The sequence below is a fragment of the Ptychodera flava genome, chromosome 10, assembly GCF_041260155.1.
Source record: "Ptychodera flava strain L36383 chromosome 10, AS_Pfla_20210202, whole genome shotgun sequence".
NCBI lineage: Eukaryota > Metazoa > Hemichordata > Enteropneusta > Ptychoderidae > Ptychodera > Ptychodera flava.
Window position 1 is genome coordinate 9359608 of NC_091937.1, and position 13946 is coordinate 9373553.

Sequence of the window (13946 nt, forward strand, 5' to 3'; positions counted from 1 at the left end):
ACCTAACACTTTTGAGAAATTTGAAAACTATAAGATCCAATTATCCCAAATTAGTTCAAATTGTGTTCATTTCACTTTTCTTCATCATGGTGAAATGTCTAGATAAATTTTCATAGTTGATTTTATCATTAATTCAAAAAATTATTGCAAATATTTATCAAAGGTCTCAATCAATTGAATCCATCTATTATTACATACTTTTGCTATTTTAGATTTAAGAATCGCACATAATGAGAATATGTACTGTCGTGAAAGTTTATCATGAGCTAAATTAATTGACTGACAGATATTTAGGTATAATAATCACTCATCAGTTGTTCTAGTCTTGGAGTCTGTATGGTATTTTAGAATTTTTTAGGATGCATAATTTGTTTTCTGTCATGTAAGATATGCAGCACATGACATGAGATCTAAATTGCTCAATTTATTTCTCCAGGAATTTTTGGAGAATTTGCACGATGCAGCTGAAAATCAGGACAACTCAAAACAAGTATATCGAGGTCGTTTAATTCTTTTAGGCGCCTCTGGGGCTGGTAAAACGTCAACAAAAAGAAGCTTGTTTGACCAAAGATTTCAAAAAGAATATGTAAGCACGGATGGAGCTGACATCTTCGGAATCGATATCACAGACTGGGTTATCAAAGGTATATAAATTATTAGACTGAATTGATATTTTAGTTCTCTATCACAAAATGAACAAGGAAACATATTTTCAACATTTAAGTCAATTGGATGCCATGACTATATGCAATATTGTGTAGCGTACAGTGAGAAAACCTGATAGAGATGCCTAATTTAGGTCAACATAGAGATGCTGTATCGGGTAAAATTAACAAAATTTAGAAAATGCTGCCATGCCTGACAGTTTGCTTCCATTTGTAAAACATTGGAAAACACCAAAAATAGTATTGAGAAATTTCAGAAATGTTGGCTTTATAGGGATTTAGGGAGCCTCAGAATTACAGGGGGCATTGGGGAGGGTCACTTTTAGAAAACTTCAAGGGGAGGGTCATTTTTTATAAACCATAATTGGGGAGGGTCATTTTTGACAGCTGATTTTGTGGCCAAACCTTTGATTGTCTGTGTGATATTTCCTGAATAGGAAATCACCAACAAAATACACAGATTCTTTCAAATACACATACATTATCCAAACGTTTCACAAACATGTCATCGTTGATGACACAGTCCCACTTGTTAATCAGCCTACATATGAAACTTCATATACTGCTACATGACGTGAAACAAATTGACGAGCATATGTATGAAATAGGTCAATGTCCTTGTACCAACTTTGAATGATACTGGTGGAAATATGTCTGAGTGGCTCTGTACATTAGAAAATTGTAACAAAATCACTGCCATGCAGCGATATTTGATCTTACTGTTTAAAAAATCAACACGTATATGTATGACATAAGTCAATGTCCATGTACCAACTTTGAATAAGATCAGTTGAGACTTGCCAGAGTTATGGCTCTCGACATGAAACAACCATAACAAAATTGCTACCATGTGGCCATATTGGACCATCTCGAGAAACCAATCGACAATACATATAGTATAAATAAGTCAATGTCCTGTACCAACTTTGAATAAATTCCTTCATATGTCTTAGTGCTGAAACATGTCTGAGTTATGGCTTCTGTACATGAAAAATCGTAATAAAATGGCGCCTAGCGGCCATATTTGTATCGGATCACAAAACAAATCAACGTGCATATGTATGACATAGGTCAATGTCCTTGTACCAACTTTGAATAAAATCGGTTGAGATATGCCTGAGTTATGGCTCTGTACATGAAAAATTGTAACAAAATCGCCACACAGCCGCCATATTGGATCGTATCACCAAAAAAATCAATGTACATATCTATGACATTGGTCAATGTCCTTGTACCAACTTTGAATGAAATCGGTTCAAACATGTCTGTGTTATAGCTCTGTACATGAAAAAAGCGTAGCAAAATGGCCGCCTGGCGGCCATATTGCATCGTATCACAAAAAAATTGACATGCATATCTATGACATTGGTCAATGTCCTTGTACCAACTTTGAATAAAATCGGTTGAAACATTTCTGAGTTATGGCTCTGTACATGAGAAAGTCCTGATAAATAGCCGCCTGGCGGCCATATTGGATTGTATCACAAAAAAAATTGATGTGTATATCTATGACATTAATCAATGTCCTTGTACCAACTTTGATAAAATCGGTTGAGACATGCCTGAGTTATGGCTCTGTACACGAAAAATCGTAACAAAATCGCCACACAGCAGCCATATTGGATCGTATCACAAAACAAATCAATGTGCATATCTATGACATTGGTCAATGTCCTTGTATCAACTTTGAATAAATCGGTTGAAACATGTCTGAGTTATGGCTCTGTACATGAAAAAATTGTAATAAAATGGCCGCCTGGCAGCCATATTGGATTGTATCACAAAACAAATTGACATGCATATCTACGACATTAGTCAATGTCGTTGTACCAACGTGAATAAAATCGGTTGAAACATTTCTGAATTATGGCTCTCTACATGAAAAAATCGTAATAAAATGGCCGCCTGGTGGCCATATTGGATCGTATCACAAAACAAATTGGTGTGCATATGTATGACATTGGTCAATGTCCTTGTACCAACTTTGAATAAAATCGCTTGAGACATGCCTGAGTTATGGCTCTGTACATGAAAAAAAAAATAAAATGGCCGCACGCGCGCACGGACATGACCAAACCTACAAGTCCCCCATACGGTGTCCGTGGGGACTAATAAGCAAAGAAGATGCAGTGGTATCCTTCATCAAACACCTTGGACAGTTAAAACTGATGAAAAACAAGAGACAAAAACATATGCAACAGGTGGAAAAGTGTATATCAATTATCAAATGAACATAAATGCAAAGATATTATTAGTTTTATATTGGAAAATTTGTGCATAGTTCTCTCATAGACTACCATGTACAGTGAATCAACATTTCAGTGAAATTCCAAAATCAAATTTCTTGCACAGCTATGAACTTATAACCACTCTAGTCTAATCAAGAACATGAATATCAAAAATCAAGCATACATAAATGCACAGATTTACCTATTTTTGTATTGGAAAAAAATTATTCATAGTTTCATTATAGACTACCATGTATAATAAATCTACATTTCTGTGAAATGCAAAATTACAATTTTTTGCGTAACCATAGACTTATAAACAACTCTAGTCTAATCATGAACATTAATAATCAAGTGTACATAAGTGCACATATTTACCTAGTTCTGAATTGGAAAAATTATTCATAGTTTCATCATAGACTGCCATGTACCAGTATAGTGAATCAACATTTCGGTGAAATTCCAAAATCACATTTCTTGCACCACCATGGACTTGAAACCACTCTAGTCTAATCATGAACATTAATACCAATAATCAAGCATACATAAATGCACAGATTTGGTGCTAATTAGCATATTTTCAACAATATCAAAAAATAAAAAAAAACAGTTTCTTAAAATCATATTTTTTCATCTACACACAAATATCAAATCAGCAAGTATTGCAGTTCTCAAGATATTTGAGTGGACGAACGCCTCACAAACGGACATACATACATACATACATACATACATACATACATACATACATACATACATACATACATACATACAGACTGACGACGGACGCCAGATGGATACCCATCCCAATAGCTTCTATAGACTACAGTCTATAGCAGCTAAAATGGGATTATTTTTGTATGAAATAAAATGTTCTTGCCCATTTTTGAAAATACCTTTGACATCTAAAATCCTTCTGAAAATGTAATATCCACACAAATGGAAGAGGCATTTTCTTAGTGGATGTGAAATATACAGATATTCACAAAATATCAGGATTTCTGAGTGAGTAAATTATACACTTGAGGTATTGTAGAAAGATGCTTAGTTTCAAGGATAATACCAAAGGAAATCATGTACAGGGTATTTTGTGAATAACCTTACCATAATAAACCATTTTTCAGTTGCATTTTACAAGAAAAATTGCTAATATTTTCCCATTTTTAGAATGTATACTGCATCAGACAATTGCATAAAAACTTGGAACACTTGTAGCCTGTCCGCAAAGTGTATAAGAAATAATATTCAACACACACAATACAGCGAACTTGATGAAATTGCAGCTCAGCAGGATTATTTTTAATTAGAGTTTTAGAGTGGCAAACAATCACTGCGTGACTTTGCGATGGTTTACCTTACAGTTCTTGAAAATGTTCCCAGTGTTAACATAAAACAGTTGTGAGGTCAAAGGTCAAATGGCATCAACTAAAAAAGATATTACACTCCATGTCAATGTCAAAATACTAAGTATCCATTGATACTGCAACTTACCGTAAGATGAAAGTTCAAAGCATACACTGTTCCATGTATAATAATATTGTAGTATTTGGAAGGGATGTGCATAGTTAACCTCAATTATACAATACAGGATCACGGAATGAAGAATACCATGGCAAACGAAGTACTAAGAAAACAAGAGAAATGATGGAAGATGCAGTCATATCAGGCTTAAAATGTCAGACAGAAGAACGTCACTTGAAGACAGCCAATCGATCGACCAGATCACGAAAAGAAAATATCTCTTTGGCTGAAGATTTAAAAGAGGAGGGAGAAGACATTTCGAAGCTAGCAGATCGCCTTAAAGAACGCGTAAAATTTGCAGGAGACACTTCTGTCCCTGATTTGGACTTCAGCTTATGGGACTTTGCTGGACAATTTGTTTATTACATAACACATCAGGTATGTGGTCAGTTTTGGTGAACTAGCCGTGTTGTAAGTACTTGGCTGTTTGTCTGATGATATGATCACTAATGAAAGAGTGTTCCAAACTAGGGCAACATTGTATCTCAATAATATCTGGAATAAACCCAGTAGGATATATTTTATCTGCATATTCATTGATTTCATTGAAACCCTCTGAGTCTCAGAATCTTTCATTTTTTATTATTATAGTGATTTGATAAGCCTAAGAAAGAACTATAATATATTTGCATTCAATGTGATAGAACTATGGAATTAAATGCAGGATCAAACTGAAACATGATTGCCCACCATACTTTGCAAGTTCTCAACCAAGAATGAAGTAACCTACACACGACCCTGCGTCTTTCGAGAAGTCATCAACTTACGACTGAGTTTCCGGAAGCATAAGACTTTTTAATTGCAAAATTGGTCATGCTTGTAACATTATGGCAAGGGTTGGTAGATTCAGCATGTCTAAATGCACAGTGATCTTGTCTTTAAAAATATGTCTTAAATTTCTTTCATTTCACAATAGGGTCAACATCTCTTTGTTGCGTAGGAAGCATATATACCCGTTTTCCTGCCTCCTCTCTTCCCTATTAATTGTGATCAGGATGCTCTATATGATGCCTGCCTGCACACTCAACACATAGCATTCATCTTAAAGCTTTCACTCAGTCGAAGTGCGCCTAAAATTTGGTATTAAATCTTGAATCAATAAATCAATCAATCTTTACTATACTCAACTCACACTAGCAGAGAGTGTGGTTTCTTCATCCTGGTGGATCACTGTTGCATGCATCCTGATAAGGTGGTGAGCTCTGTCATATGTGTTTGACAGATATTTCAATTGTCTTGTATGGTTGAGTTTGTCAAGTTGAGAAGGAAATCATAACTATTTTTAATAGCCTGTTTTATACATTCCCACTGCTGTTTTGTGTGTTTATTTTGAGCATACCTGAGTCCTAGCTGCACTCCAAAGGTAAACACATATTTTCGCCCTTAGTTCAGAATGACACACTAGCTCCAAAGGAGTTCATACATGACAAAATTATATGGGTAGTTTTCTGCATTGAAATCCACATATATGATTGACAACTTGCTTGTTTTCAAGTATCTTCAAGATTGTGCTCCAATTACTTACTGGAATAATTGTAGGGGTTAATTCTTTTTGGATAAACTATTGACATTAACGGCCAGAAGTTAAGGATTCTGCACATTTTACATTCTTTTATATTCTAATCATGCACAAAATATGATTTTTACTTTCTTTATATAAATCTGCACAAAATATATTAAAATATCTCAACATCAGCAAGGGGGAAAGCTTTGCACGAAATACATTGTATTTTTAACATTCAATACATTTGTCACATATTTTGCATTTCATGTCAGCAAATAATACATTTAATGAACTGAATTTGTTTAGGGAACTGATATCACAATGTTTGGTTCTGGATTGTCTTGCCCAAAGTATACTTTTTAAATTCAAGGTCTGCACAAAATACATTTCATGATAGGAATGTCGTAAGGAGTGGTTAAGCCTAATTCAAGTGCCACATATGCCAAAATTCATGAGCCATGTTTCCTCAGCTCAAGGTAGAAACAGAATTGTCACCCCACTGTACTTTGTCGCTTCACCAAACATGATAATCACTGTAGTGACCTGTACATTCTATACATATGTTAATTTGTTGCATCTAGTATTGGCACCGCACCTGTGTATTTTGCACCTGTATCTGTATTGTGTGTATTTAAAAGAGAAAATGAATAAATCGGACAGTCAGTGCTCTGTCATCGTCGTGTTAGCTCCCGTTACTGTATGTATGGGTGTATGCCTTTCAACTTGGCCATTCTGAACATTACATTGGCGACGAGGATTTTGCCGAGTCATAGCAAGACTCCAACCCTATAGTTTATCAAGTAGACACTCTCGTTAGTTCAAAATGGCAGGTGAGGCTGGTTTTCTTTTTTCACAAATGTCTCCGTTGGATATCCACACTGACTCTGCTACATTAGCACCAAGATGGAAGTGTTGGTTGGCCCGTTTTGAAAACAGCTGCACTGCATGGAAGATTACGGACCCTGACCAAAAGAAAGCATTACTTCTAGACAGAGGTGGTGAAGATTTATTCGATATTTCTGAAACCCTTGTAATGCCTACTGATGCCCAATATGATGATAACTATAAAAAGATAGTGAAGGCTTTGGATGACTACTTTCTACCTAAAAAGAATACTGAATACGAAATTTTTCAATTTCGACGCACTGTACAACATGACACTGAAACCATTGACCAATTTGTGACTCGTCTGAAGAAACTGGCTGTTAATTGTGGCTTCACTAACCAAGCTATGACGGACGCTGAAATAAAGCACCAAATTATCCAAGGGGAAGAAACAAGAAGGTTCGAAGAAAAGCCTCTACAACAAGACATGACTCTCGACCAAATTGTATCACTGGCAAGGTCATTGGAAATCTCTGAACGGGAAGCACATGGTATAGAACATTTGCAGTTGCCGGACACTGTGAACAAAACTGCCCACACTCCATCCAGCCGACAACGTCAGACACAACGTGGTGGTTATAAGAAAAATCGACAAGCTCAAGATTTGAAAAAAATCTCTTCAAGTTGTTACTTTGTGGGCGGTAAATATCCACATCAAGGTGTCTGCCCAGCAAAGGGTAAGCAATGCCACTATTGTCATAAGAGTGGACATTTCAAATCTTGTTGCGGTAAACTGAAAACATTAATGAAAAGAAAAGTAGTAAGCTTCCATACAAGCGAAATGTTGTCGATACAGTGTGTGTTAAAAATGTCAAAGATGATAGTTCAGATACCAGTAGTGATTCCTGTTTAATATCCAAGTTTATGAAAGATATGGTGGCAAGCTTCCTTTGCAAATCTTTCCATAAATGGTAAATGTATAGATTTGATGTTAGATTCAGGTGCTACTTGTAATGTTTTGAATAAGAGTGATTTTCAAGCATTAAGTAATTCTGTAACTCTTGAACCAATCAATAAGAATTTATTCACCTATGGCAAACAACAAAAGGTTAATGTAATGGGTCTTGTAAAAGCCAAGATTGACATGGGAAATTGTTTCGAAACTTTGGATTTCATTGTTGCCGATACTAAAGACTCCTCAATTTTGGGATATCCTTCCGCAAGTCTTCTTGGTTTTATACAAATTAACTCCCATCAGTCAAATAGTGTTTCAGTATCTGAGAGGGTTCCAAACACAAGTCACACACAACCACACGAACAAACCAATTTATCAGACACAGACCAGTCAGCTGTTACGAAAGATTCAAAATCGGCTGCTCTAGAAATGCCAAATTGTCCAGAAACTGTACAAAGAATAATACGTGATCACGCCCAAGTTTTCACAGGTATGGGAAAATATAATGGCAAACAAATTAAACTTCATATTGATGAAAATGTCAAACCTATTACCCAGAATCATAGACGTGTTCCATACCATTTGCGCAAAAAAGTTGAGGCAGAGATAAAATCATTGGAAGATGCTGATATTTTGGAAAAAATTGATGGCCCAACACCCTGGGTGAGTCCAATTGTCATTGTTCCAAAATCTGGTACTGATAAAGTAAGAATATGCGGTGATTATCGAGCTCCAAATATGGCTATCCAAAGGGAACGCCATGTTACTCCAACTGTACAAGAATTTCGTACAAAACTTCATGGTTCCACTGTATTCAGTAAATTGGATGCTAATAAGCACTATTTACAATTTGTACTTGATCAAGAATCTCGGAATATTACGACAATCAGTACTCACGTTGGGCTTCGACGATATAAACGTCTTCCTTTTGGTATCAATTCGGCAGCTGAAATTTGCCAAAACGAAATGTCGCTAATTTTACAAGATATTCCAGGTGTTGAAAGTATTGCTGATGACATAATTATTCATGGTGTAGATCAGGAGGCGCATGACAAAGCACTCCATGCATGTTTGTCTCGTTTGGCTGAATATGGCTTGACTCTCGGTTTGTCAAAATGCGTGTTTTCAGTTCCAGAAATAGAGTTTCTTTGGATTCACATTCGATAGAAATGGAATGCATTGTAATGAAAAACGAATCAAAACAATCCGTGAACTAAAACGCCCCGAGAACGTTTCCGAAGTTCGTTCATTTCTGGGTATGTTGGGTTTGCCTTCTATGATGGTGCCCCAATTTAGCACTCTGTCAGAGCCAATTAGACGCCTTACAAAAAAAGGTGTTCCATTCATTTGGGGTGATGCTCAAGAAACTTCGTTTGAAAGTATAAAGAGTGCAATATGCTCTGACACAACCTTAGGTTATTTTGATATAAATAAACCCACAACTCTTACCGTTGATGCAAGTCCCGTCGGTATTAGTGCTATTTTGCATCAGGGTGATACGCTTATCAGCTGTGCTAGTAGGTCATTATCAGAAACCGAAAAACGTTATAGCCAACTGGAACGAGAAGCCTTAGCAATTTCCTGGGGTTTAGATTACCATCGTTTATATTTGGATGGATCGCCTGAATTTATTGTGGAAACAGATCACAAACCACTTGTTCGAATATTTAATAGTCAAGAATACCATAAAATGTCAACGCGTATTGAAAGGTGGGTAATTAAAGCCCAGAGATTTAGATTCAAAGTTCAATATATAGAGGGAACGAAAAATCCTAGTGATTATCTATCACGCCACCCTGGTGAATTTAAATCTCGTGACGCAACCTATACTGATCAGTATATTTCGTTTGTGCAACATCACTCAAACCTCGTGCTGTAACTTTAGATGAAATACGTAACGCTACTCAGAATGATGAAATACTAATGTTTGTTGCCCAATGTTTGCAAAATAATGCTTGGCACAAAATACCTGCTAATGTAAATAAAGAATCTGTGACGATATATAAACAGATCAAAGATGAGTTATCCTTTTCCGACGGAATACTTTTGAGGGGATCTAAAATTGTTGTCCCTTTATCACTTCAATCTCAAATGGTTTCAACAGCGCATGAAGGTCATTTAGGATCATCTAAAACTACAGCACTTATGAGAAAAAAGTTTGGTTTCCCGCAATGAATTCTCTTGTAAAATCGGTGATATCTGATTGCTATGCTTGCCAACTTAATGTTGACACAACTGTACAAGAACCATTGAAACCAACAAAACTACCAAGCGAAGTTTGGTCATCTCTTGCTACAGATATGTATGGTCCCTTACCCAACGGCGAATATCTTGTTGTAGTTATAGATGAGTATTCACGTTTTCCTGAAGTTGAAGTTACTAACTCGACAAATTCCGCGTCAGTCATACCAAAACTTGACCGTATTTTCACATCTTACGGATACCCTTCTAAACTCAAAAGTGACAATGGGCCCCCTTTCAATTCGAATGAATTTACGTCTTACTCCAAAAATTCTGGTTTCAAACATCAGAAAATTACCCCCGAATATGCAAGGGCAAATGGTCTAGCAGAAAACTTCATGAAAAATTTGGGCAAGGTAATTCGTTGTTCTCTAATTGAACGGAAAAATTGGAAGATTGAAATGCGGAAATTCCTACTTAATTACCGTTCAACTCCTCATCCGTCAACTGGCAGAAACCCAGCTGAGGTAATGTTCAACCGTAAAATTAAGAGCAAATTACCTTTTATTGATAACTCTGAACATAAACATGATGCATTTATCCAAAACAAACATAATCGCAGCATGGATAAAAACAAACTGTATCATGATAAACAAGGCAGAGTGAAACACAGATCGTTTTCAGAAGGGGAGAAGGTGTTAGTGAGAAACTCGAAACGTACAAAATATGCACCAAGGTACAGGAAAGATATATTTCGTGTTTCACGTTCTAAAGGTAGTATGGTGACAGCTACAAATAAACTTGGCAAAAGTGTAACCAGAGATAAATCTTTCTTCAAAGTGTACCATGGTCCAGAAATTGAAAATTCTGATATAAACGAATATGATGAAGACGAAGAATTAGAAATGCTCATGAATGAAATAAAAATGAAGCAACACACACAGACACCTTCACAAAGTGACACACCTAGTGTTGACACAGATTCTCCACAAACTGCACACAGCAAGCAACCACAGACACTGAGGAGATCAACACGTACGAGGAAACCTAATATCAGAGAAGATTTCCTCTATTATAAAATGCCCCGAATATGAACTGATATGTTGATTAGAGTATGAATTTGTGTCTGTTTATTCAAATCTTGGATTGCAATGGCATCTGCTGATTTTTTTTTGTTAGGTCATATAGAATTTAAGCTGGATTGTTTGGTATGTTTTATTCTAAGGTAGGAAGGAATGTAGTGACCTGTACATTCTATACCTATGTTAATTTGTTGCATCTAGTATTGGCACTGCACCTGTGTATTTTGCACCTGTATCTGTATTGTGTGTATTTAAAAGAGAAAATGAATAAATCGGACAGTCAGTGCTCTGTCATCGTCGTGTTAGCTCCCGTTACTGTATGTATGGGTGTATGCCTTTCAACTTGGCCATTCTGAACATTACAATCACCATTAGGGTTTCAACAGTGCATTCTATATGCATGAAGTGGTGGCCTGCTATATGTGTGTTTACGAATTGTACATGTACAATAGTGGCCTAGCTTATTACAGTGAGGGACTAGACATAATTTACAGATGTCACCATTTGTCATGCAAGCATTTTTGAAATTTCATACATGTATTTGGGGGCGGGTTATCATTATTTGCACAACTATAGGAAGGGAAAGATGTGGCAGATGTTATGCATGTCTTCTTGTTGAGAATATGAACCCTGGCTCCAGCCAATCAGATGGTCATTATAATTCAAGCTAAGCATATTATAATGTGAAATGTGATCCCTTTTTCAGTGAATACCTTGAAATTTTGAGTAAGGGGGATTATTTGTAAAGCTTAAAGGTATTCTTTGAAAGATCATGGTCAAATGAGAAATCATATGTCAAATAAAATATTATTGATGTTTCTTTGACATGCAGGGGAGGGTCACTGTTTGTTGAACATGACATAAAATTGGGGAGGGTCATTTATTTCCTTGCAAACACTTTTGAAGGGCCACTATATTTTATGCACAGCGTCACTTTGAAAAACACCAGCCCTCAGACCAACATTATAAGAGTGGGGTACATGTTTTCTGTCTACGCCTTCTTACAGAAGAGTATCATAAATGTAGTGTAAGGAGAGTGGGAATGTAACACATACAGAATGACATTTAATGTTGCATGTTACTCACTGTCTTGCATTTTTCTATGTCACTTGGAAGCTTCAGTGTAGAAAATCATGTTAGTTGTCCATAAACTGACTGATTACTGCAAAACTTGAGAATCACCACATGTATAACTTTAGTACTTGATTCGAAGATACACCTAATGCAAAAATCACTACGCCAAATGTGACCAGCTTTTGTACATGGAATGTTTAGATGAAGTTTCTTTTAGAAACACCTGCGAAATTTGATGTTTCACAGTATGTTTACATGTGTGCTTTTTGGAACTATTACAAAACTGCTAACTAGTATGTCCCAGCTTCAGTTTAAAGTAACGAAAATATATACTGGTGTACCACAATATAAATCACGATTTGGGCATTTCAGTTATGAATACTGAGCAACTTTTGTACATGGAAACATGGAATGTTTAGATGAAGTTTCTTTTAGAAACACCTGCGAAATTTGATGTTTCACAGTATGTTTACATGTGTGCTTTTTGGAACTATTACAAAACTGCTAACTAGTATGTCCCAGCTTCAGTTTAAAGTAACGAAAATATATACTGGTGTACCACAATATAAATCACGATTTGGGAATTTCAGTTATGAATACTGAGCATTCGGAAAGGCATGCGATCACCTTGTTCCTCTTTGCATCAGTCGCAGTAACATGAAATTTGTAACAAAATTCTACCTCTACATCACATTTCTACCGTGAAATATTTGTAGAATAGTAAGCAGCTTCATGAAATGATTTTTCACCACTTGTTGGAAATCCACTTATGATTATTTATTTTTATAAATTAATGTTTGAAAAATTAATGCAATATGCGAAACATCAGATTTATAGATTATCAGTTCTTTATATTAAATGCCGTCGATGAATTTTAATTGAAGTTACGGTCATATGATTATAATTGTTACTCAGCAAATGCAGCAGCTACTTATCAATGCTTGATCATGAACTGTTTATGCTTTCTCTCAGTCATGTACACAAACCTAATTTGAATCTGCACCCGTTATTAACAAGCTTAATATAAATATCCGACCAGGCTGTCAAGGTTACACATTTGGAAATCACATTTCTTGTTCTTGCAATTTTCCCCATCCTAAATATGACAGTTCTGTGCAGCATTGGTGGAAAGTATAATTTTCCTGCTACCTTCACTAATCATATGTAACCCAAGGGGAAGTCAACATGGATGAATTACTATCCTATATTACACATTTAGAATTTAGTCAACACTATGCCTCTAACTTCCGTCAGTCATGTTTGTGTACTCTGCAATTTGAGAATCAATATTGTCAACAAATAATTCAAATAAGTTTTCAAATCGCCTTTGTTTTGGGCACTACATACTGATTCAATGTCAGTCAAAACTTCAACATTGTGTTTTTGAACACTGTATTGATTAAATGTTATCCATTTTTTTACCATGACAATTTTATATCATATAAGTTGTGGAACAAACCCAGAGCATCACTTTTATATTGATTTATTGAAGGTTTTCTTAACAAGCAAGGTTGTGTACATGCTTGTCACTGACCTCACCAAATCATTGGAAGAAAGCACAAAGATTATGTTATCAGAGTCGAGTGTACAAGAACAGGTTTTGCCAAACGAATGGAAAGTTAAAGGTAATCAAAACTTGTAAATATGAAAAATGAGTTTGTGATAGCAAATGCATGTTATCTCAACATTTATTTATGACATGATGTTTTCAAACCAAATATGAATTGTTGAGAGCTTCTAATTGCCTGCCAGTGCTTCAAGCAATGGTGATTGAAGCACAGTAAATTACATTAAATTCATTCAAAGTCTAAGTATGTTTTTATTCTGGTTTTTTTATGATTTACTTCCCCATTTCAAAGGCAAAAATCTTTTTTCATCACACACACTGGACACTACCGGTAGTGTTGGGAC

General features: G+C 35.8%; 1 protein-coding gene across 1 annotated transcript in view; it reads left to right on the top strand.

The window, feature by feature from the left end:
- Positions 1-441: 441 nt before the first annotated feature.
- The window catches only part of LOC139141929 (probable serine/threonine-protein kinase qkgA), a 34943-nt gene continuing 21438 nt past the window's right edge, over positions 442-13946 (top strand). The window contains exons 1-3 of the mRNA XM_070711693.1: positions 442-644; positions 4482-4792; positions 13528-13660. Coding sequence (XP_070567794.1) covers positions 4535-4792; positions 13528-13660 — 391 coding nt within the window. The 5' untranslated portion in view covers positions 442-644; positions 4482-4534. The remainder of the gene's footprint in view (positions 645-4481; positions 4793-13527; positions 13661-13946) is intronic.